This window comes from Mizuhopecten yessoensis, unplaced genomic scaffold, assembly GCF_002113885.1.
Source record: "Mizuhopecten yessoensis strain PY_sf001 unplaced genomic scaffold, ASM211388v2 scaffold6719, whole genome shotgun sequence".
Taxonomy (NCBI): Eukaryota; Metazoa; Mollusca; class Bivalvia; order Pectinida; family Pectinidae; genus Mizuhopecten; species Mizuhopecten yessoensis.
Window position 1 is genome coordinate 1236711 of NW_018406690.1, and position 23613 is coordinate 1260323.

Here is a 23613-nt window from a genome sequence, read left to right on the forward strand (position 1 = left end):
TTATCAACCAGTTTGGAAAGATGAGTCAACCTGCGTTATTGATCTAATCAATAGGGAAGCATTGCTGAAGTAGACGATATTCATAGTTTGTACAGTAGGTATATCAAAGTAGAGGCAAACTTCATTTAACTGTCTTTGCTACTAGAGGAAGGATCCAGCTATTTCTACTCATATATATGCACGTGCTGTACACCCAATCCTTATTACAAACACACTAACTAGAGAAACATCGAAACAAAACGAAAAACAAAACCATGTGTTCCGCATTTAGTGTGAGGGTCGCTGACGACCGTATCACATATTGGACAGCTCTTCAAAGCAGATTAAAATCGATTTACCCTATTGAGCTTGGCGGTAACGAATCTACACAAGCTAACATAGAACGTTTTGAATTAACAACTTCGGATTAGGTGTTAAGAGCCAAACAACCCAGCACGAAATTGTACCACAGCGTCACTACACAGGACAAAAAAAAACAATTACAGGAACTCAATATAAATTGACACAACATAAGGTGTGGAAATACAAAATAAAGTGAGGTAACACAACAAAAAGTGTGGTAACACAACATAAAGTGTAGTAATAAAACATAAAGTGTGGTGACACAACATTAAGTGAGGAAACACAACATTAAGTGTGATTATACAACATAACGTGTGATTTTACAACATAAAGTGTGGTAACACAACAAAAAGTGTGGTAACACAACATAAGTGTGGTAACACAACATAAAGTGTGGTAACACAACAGAAAATATGCTACCACAACATTAAGTGTGGTTATACAACATAAAGTATAGTAATACAACATAAAGTGTAGTAATACAACATAAAGTGTGGTAACACAACAAAAAGTGTGGTAACACAACATAAAGTGTGGTAACAACATAAAGGGTGGTGACACAACATAAAGTGTGGTGACACAACATAAACTGGGGTAACACAACATAAAGTGTAATTACACAACATAAAGTGTGGTTATACAACATTAAGTGTGGTAACACAACAAAAAATGTGGTAACACAACATATAAAGTGGTTACACAACACAAAGTGTGGTAACACAAGATAAAGTGTAGTAATACAACATAAAGTGTAGTAACACAACAGAAAATATGCTTACACAACATTAAGTGTGATTATACAACATAAAGTGTAGTAATACAACATAAAGTGTGGTTACACAACAAAAAGTGTGGAAACACAACAAAAAGTTTGGTAACACAACATAAAGTGTGGTTACACAACAAAAAGTGTGGTAACACAACATAAAGTGTGGTTACACAACAAAAAGTGTAGTAATACAACATAAAGTGTAGTAATACAACATAAAGTGTAGTTATACAACATAAAGTGTGGTAACAACATAAAGTGAGGTAACACAACATAAAGTGTGATTGAACAACATAAAGTGTGGTTATACAACATAAAGTGTGGTGACACAAAATAAAGTGTGGTAACACAACATGAAGTGTGGTGACACAACATAAAGTGTGGTAGCACAACATTAAGTGCGGTAACACAACATAAAATATGCTAACACAACATTAAGTGTGATTATACGACATATTGTGTGGTAACACAACAGAAAATATGCTAACACAACATTAAGTGTGGTTATACAACATAAAGTGTAGTAATACAACATAAAGTATAGTAACAACATAAAGTGTGGTGACACAACATAAAGTGAGGTAATACAACATTAAGTTTGGTTATACAACATAAAGTGTGGTAACAGAACATAAAGTGTAGTAATGCAACATAAAGTGTGGTGACACAACATAAAGTGTGGTTATACAACATAAAGTGTGGTGACAACATAAAGTGTGGTGACACAACATAAAGTGAGATAACACAACATTTAGTGTGATTATACAACAAAGTGTGGTAACACAACATAAAGTGTGGTTATACAACATAAATTGTAGTAATACAACATAAAGTATAGTAACAACATAAAGTGTGGTGACACAACATAAAGTGTGGTAACAGAACATAAAGTGTAGTAATACAACATAAAGTGTGGTTATACAACATAAAGTGTGGTGACAACATAAAGTGTGGTGACACAACATAAAGTGAGATAACACAACATTTAGTGTGATTATACAACAAAGTGTGGTAACACAGCATAAAGTGTGGTTATACAACATAAAGTGTGGTAACGCAACATAAAGTGTGGTTATACAACATAAAGTGTGGTAACACAACATAAAGTGTAGTAACACAACATTAAGTGTGGTGACACAACATAAAGTGTGATTATACAACATAAAGTATAGTAATACAACATAAAGTGTAGTAATACAACATAAAGTGTAGTAATATAACATAAAGTGTGGTAACACAACATAAAGAGTGGTGACACAACATAAAGTGTGGTAGCACAACATTAAGTGCGGTAACAACATAAAGTGTGGTAGCACAACATTAAGTGAGGTAACAACATAAAGTGTGGTAACAAAAAAAAGGTATAACACGACGTAAACACAATTACACAAAACTTGTTTTTAACTAGACTTGTTAGGTGGCAAACACGTGACTTGAACTTCAATCGAAAAGAATATTGGGGTGGCTGTGCCTTGTTTTCCAACTGACCCTTTGGAATTAACACCTGGTGTAGTTACAACCCTTCGTCTCGAATGTATATAAAACAATTTTATAGAATTTCTTTTATTTGACAACAGGGCATTTTTTTCCAATGTCCCTTAATATAGAGGCTGAAATGTTGGCGAGAAACAATATGAAATAGTTTGGTTTTGAAAACATTAGATAACATCTAGATTCACCTATAAAGATTTACCTTTGATCTTTACATTAATACAGAGGGAAAAAGTAGATCAATGTTGGGTTTCCCTACTTTAACACTTGGGACCCCACTTTCCCTTTTTACGGGTCACAGGTCAAATTATATAAATCTATCCTTAATAGGAATAAAAAATATTTTCTTAAACTAAACTTTACGTTATATAATCTATTTGACGCTGAAAATATGTCAATTTTAGAATTAAAGAAACGCCTACTAGAAATTATAGTGAGCAAGACATCGGATCTGACATATAGAGTACTAAGGAAAATTCAGAGCTAGAGAACTAATGCGTGCGGTGAACAAAAGGCCCATTGGACTTGGCAGTCACCTGAGTTGAAATTGTTTTGTTTTATTTATTTTTGGTTGTTGACAAAACACAATAACACATATGGAGCAAGTATGGCGTATTAACTGTCAATATGATAACAGGATGTCATTTATTAGGAGTTACCAACATGATCATTTTACATACAATTGGTAACTGAGATAACAGCATGCCTTCAACCTACTGATTAACGAGGAATAGACGAAGACGACCTCAGTTAGTCAAGTGCCAATTTGTCTCATGTAACCTTAATATGAGAGAAAAAACCGGTTTCAGCTTCACAATGAAATATCCGCGCTATATCATTATTTTAAGGGATTGATAGCTGATGTTTGAGTGGCGATAATTAATCATCCTTAACACAACCCCTCAGTGAAATTTGCTTTATCGTTTTTTCTAAAATATTTTGCACCTTGGCAAAGTCATCCATTCATCACAGCATATTCATTTAAACAGTATAGGTCCATTAAAGAGAACTTGTAGGCGATATTGAATTAATTTGCAATTAAAAGTCCATTTAAAAAATACATTCGCCTAAATGATTTCCTTATGAAGATAAAAATAGAGATATATCTTACAATTATCAAATTTTATACCCTGAACGGTCATACGATGTACCAATTAAACCTACATTATGGACACATACACCAGCTAATAACATGAGGGATATCAGATTCGTTAAGTACAGTAACCTATGTTTACCAGATAGGGACCTGTTTATACCACACCTACAGGAAAGTCATAAACTTGTAAAAAGTGTGGACTCGTTATACGTACTTTATGTCTCTTGTGTTTGCATTCCCTGACTGAAACGTGTACTACCGGCATATGATATACAAAATGCGCATGTGCTACTACTGCTATAATCACCTATAAACCATTCTGAAGGGTACCTCGCCTACTTTTGTAGACTTGTGCAATATTTTCTAATGTATTGTTCCAGTATGTATCTGCTTCAGAGACAGAGAGAGAGAGGGGGGGGACATTGTGTTAACTCAAGTGTTTCTCCCCTAATAAAATCCTAAACAAATCGTGTATACGTTGTTGTTTTCCCAGAAGCAAGGTAAATACAATACCAAGTGCAGATTACCGAACATATATGTTGCGAAAAACAACCCAAGTGATACTAGACCGAATTGTTGAAATTTTAAAGAATTAGCATATATAGAAATAAATGGAACAAGAGTTCAATAAGGCATGGAACACCTATTACATATATCATTTAACAAATCGTATAGAGAGAACAAGAGGCCTTAATGGTCACCTGAGTGAGGTTGAAAATAGTAAACAAAACGTAAAATTGTATGGAAAACATTAAGAATGAATGCCCAGTGCAGCAAATGTCTGTACGTGGGGCATAGTGAAGGCGACTCGAAGAGGACATGACAAATTTTATTTTCAATGTGGCATGATGAAAGGTTCATACCAATGTTATTGCATTTTTCTTTAACTTCCATGACATATGTATTAAAACACAAGAAATAAATTGTGTGCTGTAATATTTTTTTATTTGAGACTACAACGTACACTGATCATGACAGCATTACAAATGATCTGCAGTGACCCCATATGGCCCAACCCTTCAGCCACCTTCTCGAGTATAATCTTTTATCCTCATCGTCTAAGGAACATTTCATGAAATGTTGGTCAAAATCCACTTTTAAGTTTCATATGTTTCCTTACGATTTTGCAATCAGTGACCCTTTATAGACCAGACCCTCATACCCCTGGGCAACCGTTCCCGAGTATAGATAATGAATTAACTACAGGTAGGTGATGTAGTAAATAAGACCAATAGTTGCTGAGAAGTCAACAATATGGTTGTTCATGGCTTTGAACTCAGTGCCCCCTTATGGCCTCATCCCTCCTTCACATGGGGTGACATCCTCTTCTTGAGAATGCATTCTTATCCTCAGCATCTAAGGATCATTTCGTGAAATGTTGGTCAAAATCCACCAGCAAGTTTCATCAGAGATGGGTTTTTTTAAGGTTTTACACACAGTGACCCCATATGGCCCCAACCCTCAGCCCCCTAGGGCGCCAATCCCTTCTCGAGTATAAGTTCTGATCCTCATCGTCTAAGGATCATTTCATGAAATGTTGGCCATAATCCACTTTTTAAGTTTCAGAGATGTTTTTTTTTTATATTTTGTACTCAATGACCCTTTATAGCCCTGCACCTCATCCCCTGGGGTTGATGTCAGTCCCTTCTTGATTAGACGTTTTCATCCACCCTATAGGCTGATGATTACCATCAAGTTTTATCAAAATCCGACAAACAGTTTCTGAGGAGAAATCGAAAATATGATTGTTTATGTTTCTGAATTCGGTGACCCCATATGGCCCCACCCCTCAGCCACCTAGGGTGTCAACCCCTTCTTGAGTAGGTATTCTGATCGTCAGCATCTAAGGATCATTTCATGAAATGTTGGTTAAAATCCACTTTTAGATTACGAAAGAGATGTTTTTTGAAGATTTTGCACCCAATGATCCTAGCTTTATAGCACCACCCCTCAGTCCCCTGGGGTGTCAGCCCTATCTTGAGTGGAGGTTCTGATCATCACCCAAGGCTGATGATTACCACAAAGTTTCACTAAAGTCTGACAGATGGTTTCTGAGGTGAAGTCGAAAATATAATTGTTTACGCACGATGACGGACGAAAGGTGATCACATTAGGTCAACTGAGCGCACAAGTTTTTGAGGAACCTTGATCCACCAACAGTGACGCCGATCTAAAGGTTAAATTAACAGTAGTAAACCAGACGCAGAAGTTTCGATGTTTAAAATAATACTCTTCGGAACAAGTGAAAGAAGGATAGGACAACTTGTGATTAAAATGTTCAGTGTGGTATCAAACCGCAGTGTCCTTTGTTTTGCAAGTTGGAAGAAAGCGACATCATTATTTTGTGTTGCAAGGTGTGAAATTATATTGTACACGCGTTCTATGTAATATCTTTTCAAAAGAAGCTTTTCGGAAAAATATGGTTCATATTTTATCGGGTTCTGTGATTGTACGGAATTATCCTCTGAAGTTCTTCTGATTTTGTTGACACACTTGTTTATGTAGCGGAATTGGGCTGGGTCGAACGTCGGCGACTAGATAGCTCAATTGGTAGAGCATCCGTCTAGAGTTCGGAGGGTCCCGGGTTCGAACCCCGGTCTGGCCGTGCATTTTTCCTCTCCTGTTACATTTGGCGCCCAACGAATTATACCCACAGAAGGTGGTATAGGGTCTCGTGTGTCTTCGGGGTCGAAGACTTTGTTAAAGGAGAGAGGAATGTAGCGGAACTGGACTGGGTTGATCGTCGGCGACCAAATAGCTCAACTGGTAGAGCATCTAAGAGTTCGGAGGGTCCCGGTCTGGCCGTGCATTTTTCCTCTCCTGTTACATTTACTTTAGGGAAATGATCAGATTAGTATAGTGGTTTTAGCGGTTGGCCATCACATCGATACAGTCATGGTAAATATCTTAAATTACAGTTCGTAGTAGCATGACAAATATTGACTTGTGACCCCGTCATCTTCATTTTCTTTCGACGGCCACTTTTATACGTAATGCCATACTGTATTAAAACGGGTTCCTGTGGAAATTGTTATTTTTCTGGTATACATGTCGTTCTGTTTTAGTGATTGATGGTCACTGTCCTATTAGGATGTTCCCATTTTTCTCGTGCTTTCGTTCCTTGTTATTGTGATATACGAACAGAGCTCTTCGTGTAGTATTTGTAGTAATAGATATTTCTCCAATGCAAATGTATGCGCTGCTAGGTTGTTATTGATTTCGTACTTTATAGACGGTTGTATTTTAGTGTGTACGTGTTTGGATTTGTTTATGATGCGTTTGGAATAGTTGTTCACCGTGGGAGCGGCAGCCTATATATGTTCGTTTGTTTACAACTTTAGTGACCGGTTTTTGCGGTGCTTCGAAGGTCTGTAAGTCGGTCTACAGTAAGATTATCTTGTTCATCAACTTTTACCTGAATATATGAGGCAACTTAAGTGGGGCTGCAGGACCAAACTTCTCGTCTGTGTAAACTGTAAACACAAATGCTGACATGCTGCAGTACTTTTGACTTTAACCCCTTTCTACAACTTTTCACCTCCTCTTTATTCTGTATCGATCTATCGTTTAGCTGTCGCGTTCTACCTTGTGACCCTGCATGACTTTATAAATGTCGGAGAATCATTAACATACCTGGCTTTTGGATACAGATTAGCCTATCTGAATGTTTCAACATTGTACACAAAATGTCTTTCTAATTAACCGTATTATACATAATGATGAGATATGTCATGAAACATCCTTGACATTGTGGAATATTTCTAAAAAGGTTTAACATCTTGCATCCTGTTACGGAGTTGGACGCTTGGCGAGAACTCAATCAATATCATGTTACTGACGTTATGAGGTTATTTGATGAAAAGGTATTGTCATATGTATATTACTTGTCAAAATCGGAGTAATCAAATTAATTTTTACCTTTTTTAACGTCAAAACACAGAAAATGTAAAATATTACTAGGTATACTCGGAGACATATTACAAATACGTCTCTGGTATACTATACATGTTAGTACTAGTAATTGGACTTGAATTTGTTCGCTAAATAGCTTTTATCAAGGTTTGAATTCAGTAGAATAACCCTTTAACAGAATTGAAATATTCTTAAACTAAAACTCTGCCTAGTTCTCGTCAATTTCTACAGGAACTATTATTAACATCTCGCTTCTCGTTTATTTGCCAGTATTACTGAACTTCCTATCTCAACGCCGACGTCATTTCATTTGTTTACTCTTGCATTTAACATTGATAACACTGTGCTGATAAAACGTACGGAGCTTTCTTTGTATTTTGTTCACAATTTATTCTGATTTTCTTGATCCCACTTAATCAACTTTTAAGTCGGTCAGAGATAAGTAAAAAGTGCAACTATATTAAGTCATTTATATTTGATTTGGTGCAACGAATCGGCCCAAGGACTGGATCACGGGGCCGTGGAACTTAAGGATAATAAAGGCCACCTCACTACAGAAGTGCATTTTTTAGAAGAGGTAAAGACGTACCAATAAAGGACTATACAACCTGGCAGATATAGAATACTACGTTACTCTTTTCTAGAAGAGGCGGAGATTTAACAATAGAGTTATAAACAACCTTGCATATATAGAATACTTTACTTTTTTATCAAAGGTTCACACAATAACTTGGAGTTGGTATAAAATTATCACCCAAGGTTCAATTCTTGTATTACTGATTATTACTACTATTGTATGTATAATAATGTTGCTGCGAATAAGGATAGAAACTAACAAAACAGTTTCACTCAATATTCAAATTTCTATGTTGAGGGCGTGCATTGAAAACCCAGCCCACGTTATGCAAACACACTCATTCGTGGATAATAATGACTCGTGATCGAAGCAACAGGTTTAGATCAAACATGTCGATTAATACTTATATATAATATCTATAAATACTTTTTCAATGAATGGTATTTCAGATATCAATTATAAGCTGCAACAGTAAAAAAAAGACCCGTCAATTTTCATTCCATTTTTGCTATTATCAGCCTCAAACATATGTTTAGCTCGAAATAGTCTGAATTAGGATTTTGAATGCATTATTCTTTGAAATTGAAAGATTTTTCTCTCTTGGCGTCTAGACGTCTACATTTTCCTGAATTTTCATGTGCATATATTTATATGTCTTTACGAACATCTTTTTATTATTGTATGTCAAAATTTTCATGATTTTCTGTCAATATTTTCGTATGATATTTACGTCAATATTGTCGTATAATTTTTGTGTATATCTTCATGATTTTTATGTCAAGATTTTATGTGTCTATTTTATGTGTTTATTTTCATGATTTTTCATGTCTATATTTTTACGATTTATGTCTGTTTTTTCATGTTTTTATTTTCATATAATTTTCATGTGCTTATTTTATATGATTTTATGTGTATATTTCAATGATTTTTATGTACTGCCATGTGATGAAGCCATTTTGAACTTGCACTAAAGGTGAACAGACAACCACTGAAGTGAAGAATGAATACTATCATTCTCGTGTTCAATAGTATTCCTGAAAATAAGCAGAATGATACAACTGTTATTACAGCACGTTCATTCTGTTTCTTGAAAGTCCACTCTTACATAAAACTGTATTGTCGCACATGTCTGACAACACCAACTATATAAGACCGGTAACAAGTTCTTGCTGACCACGAAACTGTAGTGTAAGTCGACATGTCCTGATACTCATCGCTGAACTATTCCTTAAAACGACATATCCAGACTTTATCGAAAATCATTCATTCATTTCACATCCATTAACTGGATGATGAACTTGTAAATATATATTCAACCGGAATTGAGAAAACAGAAGAGAGCTAGCTACTAAATCAGTGGAACTGGTCTCCCATCTCTCCGACAGCCAATCAGATTTAATAAGCTACATGTCCTCAATTATTGCAAGTCAATCAAAATCAATGGGTGGGACCAAAAAGGGTCGAATTGACTGAATTTCAAAAATCTTCTTCTCAAGACCCAGATATGGTAGAATTAAATACTCTTCATAGATGGAAGGGTATAAAGGTGCTTTACCAAAATTGTGAATTTCATGACCCTGGGGTCTCACGTTTACCCCTGGGGAGGTAGTAATCTTTACTATAGTTTATATAGGGAAATCACATTTTGGACCAACATTTGTTTAATTTCCATTGGAAGTAATTCAATTTGGGTTAGCATTATCAGTATAAGGTAGCAGTTTGATGGTATGCACATACATATGAGCCCTGACTGATCCCCCGGGGCTGATGGGTGGGGTCAAAAAGGGTTGAATTGACTGAAATTTCAAATGTCTTCTTCTCAAGACCAAGATATGGTAGAATCAGATACTCTTCATAGATGGAAGGGTCTTAAGGTGCTTTACCAAATAGTAAATTTCATGACCCTGGGGTCTCACGTTTCCCACTGGGGAGGGGGTAAACTTTACTATACTTTATATAGGGAAATCACATTTTGAACCAACATTTGTTTAATTTCCATTGGAAGTAATTCAATTTGGGTTAGCATTATCAGTATAAGGTAGCAGTTTGATGGTATGCACATACATATGAGCCCTGACTGATCCCCCGGGGCTGATGGGTGGGGCCAAAAAGAGTCGAATTGAAGGAAATTTCAAAAATCTTCTTCTCAAATACCAGATATGGTAGAATCATACACTCTTCATATATATAGAAGGAAGGCTCTAAAGGTGCTTTACCAAAATTGTGAATTTTATGACCCTGGGGTCCCACGTTTTCCCCAGGGGAGGGGGTAAACTTTACTATACTTTATATAGGGAAATCACATTTTGAACCAACATTTGTTTAATTTCCATTGGAAGTAATTCAATTTGGGTTAGCCTTATCAGTATAAGGTAGCAGTTTGATGGTATGCACATACATATGAGCCCTGACTGATCCCCCGGGGCTGATGGGTGGGGCCAAAAAGGGTTGAAATGACTGAAATTTCAAAAATCTTCTTCTCAAGACCAAGATATGGTAGAATCAGATACTCTTCATAGATGAAAGGGTCTTAATGTGCTTTACCAAAATTGTAAACTTCATGACCCTGGGGTCTCACGTTTCCCCCTGGGGAGGGGGTAAACTTTACTATAGTTTATATAGGGAAATCACATTTTGGACCAACATTTGTTTACTTTCCATTGGAAGTAATTCCATTTGGGTTAGCATTATCAGTATAAGATAGCAGTTTGATGGTATGCACATATGAGCCCTGATTGACCCCCCGGGGCTGATTGGTGGGGTCAAAAAGGGTTGAATTGACTGTTATTTTAAAAAAAACTTCTTCTCAAATACCCAGATATGGTAGAATCAAACACTCTTCATTGACGGAAGGGTCTTAAGGTTTATGACCCTAGGTTCTCACGTTTACCCCCTGGGGAAGGAGGGGGAGGGGCAAAATTTATTATGGTTTATAATGACAAATGATACTTTGAATATTACATGTTAATAACTTGATTGGAACTATAACCCCAATTGACAGTTTGATACTTTGAAAATTCCCAAGGGCTGTAGGGTGGGGCCCAAAGGAGTCAGTGTGCTAAAATTTCTTCATTTTCCTTGTTTAGAAATAGAGGTGCTAGTTTCAAATTCTTTTAAGTCTTAAATCTGTATGCTAGATATTGAATAAGGTGGTTTTTATTTTTTTTGTCACTTTGAATAATATTTTTGTTCATGTTAAAAACAAAGTCAACTATCTGTATAAATATATCAGGTGACCGTTAAGGCCCATGGGCCTCTTGTTTATTTTACATTCAAAATACTGATGATCATTATGTTTTGTTTATTTCATCTTTATTATTTCTCATAAAAGTCCATCAAGACATGGCTTTCTTTTCAGAAATGGTTTATTAAAGTTATGGTCATGCCGAAAAAAAGAGTTTCCTAACTTCGTTGCAGGTTTTGGTTGTTGTTCAATGCTACGGTTTTGCCAGACAAGAGAGTTTCCAATACTTATTTACAGGCTAGGCAGTAGTACTGGGCTCCTTAAATCTAACATCAAAATTCAAAATAAGAACCAAGATAAGATCACTGCAGTTTGCTGTTTTCAATTAATATCAAGATGAATCACAGGACAGAAGGTAACTGCTGAAATAATGATATATCATATCATTGAACAGGCTACATATCAATAAAGTTGCCACATTTTATTGCAACATATTGTTCAACAGTATAAGTTGTATGCATACCTACACCAGATAAACAAGAACAATATTTCAACTTTATGTACCTGGAATGTTAAGGAATATATACAAAGTTTTCAGAAATGTCTTAACATGCAAAGCCTTTAAATACTGTCCCATAACCTCACAGGATACATACATATCAACAAAGTTTGATCTTCTTCGAGATCATCATGTATAAAGCAACAAGATTTTCACCCAAATTCAGTATGCTCTCAAATAATATATTTAAAACAATTATTACACTCTTCCAATTCCAATAATTGATTTTATTACATACTAACTAATAAATACAGGTTTTTTGTATATGTGATACCACACAATTGCTCTAACCCATATCAGCCCTCGCCGTATCACACCCCAAAACCTGTATCTGCCCCAGCCGTATCACACCACAAGAAATTTTTGGTTTTTCAATATTTCGAAAGAAAAATAGATCATAAGATAGTAGTTTTTATTAGTAAGTATGTAATAAACAGAATAATACATGCCTTTTTCCATATCCCACCCAGTATCAACCGCGACTGCAATATCAGCCCAAGGACTAATATTGGTCGAGGGTTGACCCTGGGTGTGATATGGAAAAAGGCATGTATTATTCTCTATATAACGGGACTGTAGTCTTATGATATATATATTTTAAGGTTACACCACATGTACAGTAAAAAGATACAACTAATAAATATTATACACTTTTTACAATAGTTACAATTTTATTTAATAGGAAGTTTTTAATATCCTGTAAGATTGTTTAAAAATCTTATGAAGAAAAAACAATGGCAGTTCTCTATATATAACATTCAATACTAATTAGTTAAAATAACTGTCTACCTTATCCAAATTATTCATTACTTTTTATAGTAAAACTAACACCTGTCTTCTCCATATCACTAATTTCTTTATACAATATAATTCATTCAACTTTAACTAAATTTCAAAAATAAAAAGGTAAATAGTTTGGTATGTTTGTGTTTTACATCCTATTAACAGCTATGGTCATTTAAGGAGGTGCCAGGTTTTGATGGTGGAGGAAAGCCAGAGTTCCCGGAGAAAAACCACTAACCTACGGCCAGTACCTGGCGACTGCCCCACATACGCCTCCTTAATAGAGCTGATATAAACAATATGAAGTATGAAGCCATTGTAGGTCAAGCAAAATGATCTGCTTAACTTAGTTAGGAAAAATTTCATTCAATAAAGAAATATTTTAATTTAAATATGTCATTTATTTCAGATGATAAGTTTGGAAGAGCATTTGACTCATCTTAATACCTGAAACACCGATATCCATTAAAACATTTTTTATTTTATAACGTTGGGGAAACAACTTCTTGCAGCTAATATTAATCACACTTGTTGGTCCAGATGATAGCGACCTGAGGGTCTAAAAGTAGGAGGAAACAGAGTACTCCTAGAAAACCCAGGTGGTTGGGCAGGTGCCACATATCCCATACCTCCGATCGTAGAATCGAACCCCAGCCGCCTTGCTGAAATGGCGAGTGCAATATCCTTTGTGCCACTCGACCACCCATTTGCTGTAAATACATTTTTTAGTTATCTTCTAAATAAGTTGTTCTGAAATTTTGTTAGTCACATACTTTTGGAAAACAACACACTAGACATTTCCTTTCACAGCAGCTTTCAAAACTCTCACATTTGAAGAATTTGAAAGTATTCCTCATTACTTATGGTTGCCTATTAGGGATTGCCTGTTGATAAGCCTTTCTTACTAAGACTAGCTGCTTTAGATTTAGTTTTAACAAGCTTTTTTAATTGATTTGTTGGCACTGCAAGCTTTTCCTTGCCTGGTATATTAGGAGTTTTTGTCTTATTAGGCACATCTAACGTTTTGTCTTGTGGAGTGTTGCCCTTTGAAGGCACTGCAGGGATTGCAGCTTTTTGCTCCTGTTGTGTAGCTGCCAGAACTTTTGGCAGTCCTGCTGTTGAGATCACAGGAGCTGAAGTGGTTACACCCACTGCGGTACCGGCTTGTGCATTGAAAAAGTACAACTGCAAAATATAAATTATGTGATTGTATTTTGACAATTCAATTGGTTTTAGAACAAACAATTGTGATGTTTAATTCAAACAGCGTCACCCTGTTAAAATATCACACTATGACTTAAAACCATGTAGGTTTTTGTGGTTTTGGAATTGGGAAAATAGTGTCTTGTAATAACCATAACGGAAATTTTCAGAACTGAACTGAATATTGACTTTTTTGGCACAAAGTACCGGTATTATCTAAAAACTAAAAAGCCCTTATTAAAGAAAAACAATTCATTTTATATTTTAGATGTTCCTATTTATCTGAATATAAAGAAAACTTATTTAAAAACTAGAAAATGTCTGTAAGACATAAATGCCCCCGCTGCCATGTGAAATTAGTTTCAGTGTTCTATAAAAATTTACAACCACTTTGATCTTGATACCCTGAAACATGCACACACATAAGGTACTACACTTAAAGTTGATAAGTTGATTTTGATATTCATATGTTTTTTCTGTATGCTATTACCATCTCCAATGTCCAAAGTAGACTCATACTTGACCTTTGTATAAAGTTTTACCAAAATCTGTCAAAGAATGAAGCTGCTAAGTGTTTACATTGAATCGGACGGGACTCGACGGGACGTGACGCAACATGACAGGACAGGGACAGACATGGGCAACAATATATGCCCCCCCCCCCCCATTGTATGGAGGGTTGTACCTTTGTATAAAGTTTGACCAAAATCTGTCAAAGAATGAAGTTGCTAAGTGTTTACATTGAATCAGAACGCGACGGGACGGGTGTTTACATTGAATCGGGACGGACATGGGCAACACTATATGCCCCCCACCATTTTATGGCGGGGGCATAAAAAGTGGTGGTATTTTTTCTTTTAACTTTGGAAATAATCAGTGATTTTTGGAAGAAAAAATAGCACTGTTTTCTAATGTAGATGGACCCGAAAATTGTTTTAATAGTTGACGTCTCATTTGAAATCTTTTACAGTCAGAACTTGTCTCTCATAAATGCCATTCCCCACCACCTGAGAATGCTACCCAGCAAATATGGACAGAGTAATTTGTATAAGGCACTCACTTATTTGATGAGGGGGACTAACAAAGAATTTTAAATGACACAAATCCCCTTGCATGCACAAAAGCTTGTCAAAGAGAACATTTGTATACTGCATCAGGACAAAAATTCCTAGTGATATGTCGCTACATGTATAACTGTAAAAGAACCTGGGTTGGTGTTCGAAAAAAGGGGGGAATACCTGTAAAATATGTGCATTGATTGGGCTGCCTTACAAGCGTCAGCTGTAGGGAATTGCCCTTTAGCTCAGTGGTAGAGCATCGGGCTGGAGAGCCAAGGATCGCAGGTTAAAGCCCCAGTCAAGGCACTTTATCACTATTCCTCGTCCTACTACAAACTGGTCCCGTTGATCCTCCCCGTTCAAGGTAGGAAAACCCTTGGCAGGAAGTCAAAGAACCTGGGTTTGTGTTCGAAAAAAGGGGGGAATAGTGTAAAAGATGTGCATTGATAAGGTTGCCTTACAAGCCTTACACCTGTAGGGAATTTACCTATAGCTCAAGGGTAGAGCATCGGGCTGGAGAACCAAGGGTCGCGGATTCAAGTCCTAGTGATGGCACTCACTTTATCACTATTCCTTGTTCTACTTTATAACAACTTCATCACCTGATAGTGAATTTCATTGTACATGTACCTGCATATCTCTTAATCCAAGAGATCAAGCAGGTTTAGAAATTCACTACAATGACCAAGGTTTTTGTAAAATTACTAGACATCAGCCTTAAACTGGACCAAAACCCCCTTATACACAAATTCAGAAAATATATTCTCATCCTTAACTATTGTACAAAGTTTGATCAAAATCAGTTAAAATATGAAATCATGAAAGTGAAATGTAATGATAACCTTGGCCTTCTGAACTGTGTCTTTTTAGAAGCATTCTCATTTCTTACTATTGTACCGTATATTGAAGTTTTATCAAAATCCTTTCAGAAACTGAGTCACTAGAGTGATTTCAAAGATTTTCTACAAGCAGTAACGGCAATCTAAATATAGCACACTGAAACACAAGCTCCACAAATGTATTCCCATACACGACTATTTCACACAGTTTACTCAAAATTCATTAACAAATGAGGTTGTCAAAATGATGACAAATAATATGCATGTACAAACAAAACAGTATCTCCAGTCATAATCTTGTCGTAAGTCGATAATAACTTTTGAAAATAAAAGCAATAAAACATTTCAATGACATGCTGTAAAGGTAAAATACAAACCTTAAATCCAACAGCCAGACTGGCATGAAGGAGGAAAATAATGATGACAACTGCCCATGCAGTTCGTTTGTTGCCATCTCTGAAAACAGGCCAGAATATGAGGGTGAGAACTGTGCCGGATAATGTTGTCCCCACCAATACAAGGATCCATTGAAGCCAATCCACCTGGACCACCCACAGGATCTGTGCAAAAATAGAAAAGAAAACATTTTTACACTGCACCTGAATAATCTTAATTAGTTTCTGTAAGAAATTGTTTACATGTGATTTTGTCACATACGTGTATATCTACCACTAAAACTGTATGTAATATGTAAAAATGGTTCACCTGTACCATCCACATTAACAATATATAACATAGTCTAATTTATATTAACATTTTATCAGTAGTTAGAGCAACCCCAAAACAATTCTTTCCCATTCAAGTTTATACATAATATCATATCCATGTTTAACAAATATTTTAGTTATTTTTAATCTATGTAATCCAAAAACAGTTATCTCCCTTTGTAGTGTACACAATGGTATATCCGTCCACTGAATAACATAACGTATCTTAAAAACTACATGTGACTTGTCATTGTTTTAGAAAGAAATAACGCAAACTGGCAATAGTCAGCATTTTAGTTTCAGTCAGGTATGTCTGGACCCCTCAGGTACGGCTGACAAATTTGGCACATGTAGATTGAGGGGTCCAGACGTACCTGACTGAAACTAAAATGCTGACTATTGCCAGTTTGCGTTATTTCTTTCTAACACAATGTCATGTCAAATGTAGTTTTTAAGATACGTTATGTAATTCAGTGGACGGATGAAAGAAGGTCATACCTAATATTCTTGAAACACTGTTTTTTATTCTCTGAAACTGTGCATTTTTAGCTTTGCTTATAGAAAGGTCCAGGTGCGTTCATTTATTGTGGAAAATTTCTGTGCCACACGTCCCGTTTCAACCGGGATACGCGAATGTAGCCCAGATGTTATTATAAATTTGTGTAACCTCAAAACAGTTATCTCCCTTTGTAATCCACATGCACCAAGCACAGCATGTATAAATTAAATTTAAAATATATCGCCAATTGTTTATAAACTCATTACTTTGTCTTTCTGAAATCCCTGTTCATTGAAAGTCTCAGATTACAACTCAATAACTCATTACAGAGTCTTTCAGTTCTATATACCCTGGGAGACCACATTCTGGTTTTTTGTATAAACAGTAACCTCTCCTTAATTTCGTTTTGGATATAACTGTAGCACAGATGGTTCAGGACACATCCAATGACCTGGTAGTTCAATGGGTAAGAGCTACTGTATCAGAGTTCGAATCCTGGCCAATCCATGCTGATGAAATTTGATATTTTTATAAAAGAGCCACCAGGTATATTTCACATTTCAGAAATGATTTATCAAAGCTATAGGTCTGCCTAAACAATAAATTTGATGCAAAGTTTCTTCAGTCCAGGCCAAAACTCTTCTTTATCTAAGCAATTCAAACTCTGAGAATAAGTACCCTGAATATTGATTCTGACAGCATAAATCCTTCATCAAAGTATTGCTTTTCTTGAAGCTATATAATTTTTACCTATCAGTCTTATCATCTTTGATACATATTAAAAGTAATGATATGGTAATTTCATTGTTCCTAACATCCTTCGTTTTGAGCAGTTTTACTTTGGGTCATAATCAATTATTTTTAATTAAACTTATGACAGTACAATATATTAAAGTTTTCCTTTTTACACAAACAATGTACGTATGAAGACCGAAATGTTGCGACAGGTTTATTACCTACATTGTATGTGTAAAAAGTAAAACTTTGATATCACATATTTCCAAACTGATGAATCTTTTTGACAGTACAATTGCATTTTATTCTTGTTTGTCCATTTTACAATGAAGTAAGAACACAATACATTGATAGATATTACAGAATTAGACTGTCTATGTTTAAATTAATTAACTTACTTTCTGTTAGAAATAAGAAGAAATTGAATAATCTTTCCAAATTTTTAATTGCTGCTTCACAACTGAGGTCAAATGAATAATTACATATATTGTCCATCCTCCATAATATGTCTGTATTGCTGTGTATCACTCACTCAATTTTGTAAAATGTGTTGTAATGTTTATGCTGATTAGCCGAAAGAAGGCAAATAAACTTATGAACTTATGAACAATATGTTCAAATCAAATTTCATCACTGTTGATTAACAGCAATCAGTACTCACTGCAAGCCCATTACACAATTTGAATTATACATTATATACACCCATGCTGACGACACTGTCTAACTGGAAAATTAAAGGGGTCACAATGCACGGACATGCATAAAAGAGCTCCAATGTTAAAATAACAACCTAGGCATGATGTGGTACTTTCGGTTTGCATGTGTGCTTATGTAACATTACATACTGAATATAATAATGAATAAATTGTCCATATTTAATACAGTTATCTTTTTTTTGTCTTTAATTGACTGTTTAAAGATGTTGACTTGACCAATCATTATAACAAAGTTAATACCAAACATGGAAACTCGTTTAACTCAAATACTCACTTAACACAAATACCCACTTAACATACCTGGTTACCTCGAAGTTTTTCCACAGTCCTATCAACTTCGAGATAACATGGTTAAACTGTATTCGGAAGTGGTACAGGAATCCTTAAAGTACCATTTTCTGGACTGATATCATAAGTGAAGGAGCATTTACTGGACATCTATTTTGACAAGTTGAAGGACAGGTATTATTATGGGGTAATGGAATCATTACCAGGCAAATATCAAAAACACAGGAATAATCACTGTACGTACAGCATAAGTATAGGAATATCCAATAGACATATATCAAAAGAAGGCAGTATACTTACAGATATAGGAATGTATATCGCTAGTGAGTATCCATACACAGACAAGAGATCAAGGAAGGAGTAGCCAGCATTGGTTCCGCGCCACCACAGGAATGCAAACAGGCCTGTCGGTACCAGCCACCAGTAACTAAATATAGCTGCTGCTGCAAATGTCACTGAAACAGCAAAAATCATCAACCAAGTCTTAGATCAAACATAAATACCAGACAAACAGTTCCATGTTAACCTTTTATTTTAAGATACCATTTATCCACCCATTGACTGTGTTCAATTTGGTTTATAAGAAGAGGCTCAAGGAACTTAATTGATCTGGCTCATACTCTTTCATGTATGAATGCGATCATGAGTGAAGGTTGTCCATTTGACTAAATTTGATTAAAAATCCAACCCATGCAAGTTACAACAAGATATCATTACCATAGATTCCATGCTTCCATAGAAGTTCTTTTTTAAACATTTGATATACCATGACTGCAGACCACACAGTTCTGTAGAATTTTAAGTTTTTTAAACACATCTGACACTGGCCCCTGTGAAGTGGATCAAGGTCATAATTTGAACAATCTTTATAGTCCTCTTCTGCAGCAAATAAAGCCACATAACAAGTTAAGGCCTTTTTGGTCTGTTAAAGAGGTCATTTTAAGTTTTAATGCACGTTACAAGCGAGTCAAAGTTATGCATTTGAGCACGACACCTCTTCATCAGAGCAAGCTAAAGGTCAAACATCAAAATGTTAACACATTTGACCATTGTGACCTTGAAATGGAAGTCAAAGCAATTATTAGTTACTTAAACAAAAATTTGACAAAAGCAAACTTGCAGACAGATGGTTCTTCACTTCATAAACTCACAGACAATTAGTGCCTGGTTGACTCACCTAGGGATTACTTTTAATGATAATTTATCCAAAAAAAATCATTCTAATTTTGCCTGGTATCTATCAACATTTCTTGCCATCAATTCTTCATGTTCAATATTTGTTTAACTTAAAAAAAAATCCCTATATATATATATTACTTTGTTAATTACAGATTTGATTTCTACCTTTGTGGAAATCATATCGCCATTCATATTCCTTTCCACCAGACTGTAAATAGTTAGCCAGGTTACCAGCAATGGCCGTCGTGAAGATTAACGTTGTACATATCCAAAACGGACCTGGAATAACAAAACTTAATTTGAACAACAATTCTGAAAGGTTTATATGCTAAAATCTATTTATACAAACATGTAAGATCTGGATATGTTAGAAGGATGCTGCAATCGACTATCACACACTTCTTTTCTTTAAATTCATTTTTTTCTCATTTTGATTCCGACATCGCTTACAAATAGTTGGGTTTTATTTTTTTTATTTCATATAACATATTAAGAGAAAAGAAATGGAAATATGTCAAATGTGTTTATATTATGAGCGACCTGTCAAAGGATTGTAAATCATGTACATACTTTAAGTATAGTTTCAAAATAGATCTGTGTAACTGTGTAAATGCAGACTAACTAAAAGTTATGCAAATGTAAGTCTGAACGTTGTATGTCTTCCTTGACAGAAAGCCAGTATGTACCGTATAAATCAGGGTTAGGCTGTATGTGAGTCTTTAGATAGTTGCTGCCAGGTCGTGGAACCATTGATCCTAGGATTCTATTCAGCACTTGGTATGTCTCCACATCAAAAAACTGCTGGTAATACTGGAACGTCCAGAATGATGGCGGCGGCTTCTCGTCCTTTAAAAGCTGCAAAAGTTACAGAAACATTCCTGACTAGGATTGATATCTTGGAGATGATGCTATAACTACTTGGTATCACCAAAAAGGATTACTATAAATGATATCTAAATTCTCTTCCCTTGATCATATTTGTTTTCTTCTTCAGACAGTAACAATACCGTCTCTGATACTGTATCACTGGATATTTCAGCAATCATGGCAAATTATTACCGTTTAAAATAATATTGCAAATATTTAAGTCTTAGGGATAGGGCTAGGGCTAGACCCATGGTATAATCTAGATGTAAACCCTGTAGCATGCTTGTGTTTGATACTTTATGCCAAGTAAGCAACATTTTCTAAGCTATGACCCAAACACCAAGTCTCTAGTGTCTGGGAGAACCCTTGGAGCAATCCTGGTCATATAACTTTAATGTATTCAACTCTAAATGTCAATCAATTTTATATGGTAATAGGGAGGGATATCCATATTTCTTTTAATCTTATAACCCTCTGCCTTAGTTTCTAGGGATGAGGCCAGACTCAAAAGCCAATCCTGGTAGCATATGTGTATTCATACTTTCATGTACAGCAATTGTATATATTAGTACAGGGTGGGGATATCAAACCTTTTCCATGCTATTGCCAAGAGACAGAGTTTTTAGGCTATGGCCAGACCCTGAGGACAACCCTGGTGCATGTAGGATGATCAGATTGTGTTGTCCATTCATGCCACGAAGCAGATGCATGGTTATAGGTTTGGATTTCAAACATCGTCAAATGCAAGTTACTACATCTTTTTTTGTCCTGCCCCTTAGCTGAATTTGGGTCACCCCCTCTATTTGTATAGTAATCATCACCATCTGAAGATGTCATTTGAGGATTAGTTGATAAACAAATGGTTGACAGACAAGCACTGCAGATGCCATGGTCAAGCATATGCTTACATGGTCCTTTGGACCAGGAAAGCTAGTTTTTTTGTTTTTTTATTTGAGATGGTTTTTCTCAATCAGTCATTTCAAGTGATATTTTCAAGCATACTTCAGACTTGTCCAATATGTTTTCTTCATCATCGTCAGACGCAGCTGTGTGTGGGAAATTTGTAAACATGTGGGTCTGGGTTTTCTTCTTGTCCTCCTTTGTACTTGGATAACCTCCATCTGTAGATAATTGAGACACATATCAACATATCTAACAATCTGTCCTTTTCAAAAAGGGGAAAATGTACTTTTTATAATGTTTCTAAATTACAGAACATCAAAGGGCTTGTATTAATTAATATGGGATGGGGCCTTTTTGTTTCATTTTGGGAAGACAAAAGACATTGGGAAGGAAATATTAAAAAATTAACTGTAAATTATGGGAATTAGGCATAGATATGAAATAGTTTCGATTTTAGGAATGGGACCCATTGTTGGCCACAAAAAAATCCCCAGAAAAAAACACTGCATTGTGATGAAGTTTTTCATTTTATTTCTCTACCTTAACAACCCCAATGAAATATGACGTTCTTGACATCCAAGTTTTTTTTAGATATTTCCCGGCTGGATCTATCAGGAGGATATTTTTATAGTACAGTTACAGTATGATTTCAAAGAAAATTAAAATTAAAATAATGACATTTATTTTTTATTTTGCAAAGATACAAACTCTATCGTTATAAATCTCTGATTTAGATAGAGTTCCTACAGGAACTAAATATCAATCATGATAAGAATATTTTCCTGATAACATGTGCCAAATCTCACTTTAAAGCGACAACATGCGTGTGCGCGCGTGCAAAACACTATTGTGGGGGTATACATTAGCTAAGATGATGAGGATTTGGTCGTTAACAAATCATACCATGAAATTGTAGGCCCTGCTTGTCATCCTGAAATTATAGAACATCATAATTAGCAACATTACATTAAACAATAATAATATGTAATCGGCTATGCAGACAATTAACTGTAAAATATACTCTTCAGAACTTTAGCCTACACTATATTGTTTTGACATACGTCGCAAAATAAAATGTCTTGTTGTTGTTACTGTGCAGAGGCTTTGCTGAGCGAGACATTAATTCGTCTATTTACATTTTCCTATCAGATTAACCTTAAACTCGCGGTAACTAACTTGGTTGTCAGTCGTGTGATAAATAGAAGATATACATTGATAAAATGACATAGAAGTAATGGTTACTTGTTTACCAACTTACATCATTCAGATCCACGTCAACGCTAGTGTCGTCCGCCATGTTTTGAATACAAATTATCTCCCCTGGTACCGGAAACGAATGCAGGTGCGTTCGGATACAAATATTTTATGCTAGGGTACATTCGAGTATAATATCCGGTTGAAACGGTTGAACCGACTGAACATGTAAAAAAAACGACAGGTACGGACTTGACCGAGGCTGACCTCAGGAAAATTCGGCACATGTGGATGGAGGGGTCCAGACGCACATGACCGAAACTAATATGCTGACTATTGCCAGTTTGCGTTATTTCTTTCTATAACAATGTCAAGTCACATGTAGTTTTTAAGATACGTTGTGTAATTCATTGGACGGACGAAAGAAGGTCATAATATTCTTGAAACACTGTTTTTTATTCTCCTAAACTGTGCAATTTTAGCTCTGCTTATAGAGTGGTCTAAGTGCGTTCGTTTATCGTGGAAAATTTCTGCGCCACACGTCCCTTTTCAACCGGGATACGCGAATGTAGCCCAAGGGTACATTCGCGTATCATGGGGTACATTCGCGTATCCGGTTGAAACGGTTGAACCGGTTGAACCTGTAAAGAAAACGACAGGTACAGATTTAGAGCGAGGCTGACCTCAGGAAAATTTGGTACGTGTAGATTGA

General features: G+C 35.6%; 1 protein-coding gene and 1 non-coding gene across 2 annotated transcripts; one reads left to right on the forward strand and one right to left on the reverse strand.

Moving 5' to 3' along the window:
• Positions 1-6230: 6230 nt before the first annotated feature.
• Positions 6231-6303, forward strand: Trnas-aga. The gene has a single exon. It is a non-coding gene; the product is annotated as a tRNA-Ser (tRNA).
• Positions 6304-12918: 6615 nt separating this feature from the next.
• LOC110452493 (protein YIPF1-like) lies at positions 12919-23048 on the reverse strand. The gene is made up of 8 exons (XM_021501054.1): positions 22966-23048; positions 22611-22638; positions 21807-21925; positions 20624-20792; positions 20103-20216; positions 19059-19213; positions 16191-16373; positions 12919-13898 (listed from the first exon to the last, which is right to left on the reverse strand). The coding sequence occupies exons 1-8, from the start codon at positions 23002-23004 to the stop codon at positions 13587-13589; spliced, it is 1119 nt and encodes a 372-aa protein (XP_021356729.1). The 5' UTR covers positions 23005-23048; the 3' UTR covers positions 12919-13586.
• Between the last annotated feature and the right edge of the window lie 565 nt (positions 23049-23613).

Coding starts and splice junctions, on each gene's coding strand:
- LOC110452493 (XM_021501054.1), bottom strand. CDS start 23,004: ATGGCGGACGACACTAGCGTTGACGTGGATCTGAATGAT. Junction 21,926..22,610: donor GCAGGGCCTACAATTTCATG/GTATGATTTGTT, acceptor AATTATCTACAG/ATGGAGGTTATCCAAGTACA. Junction 20,793..21,806: donor ACATATTGGACAAGTCTGAA/GTATGCTTGAAA, acceptor TAACTTTTGCAG/CTTTTAAAGGACGAGAAGCC.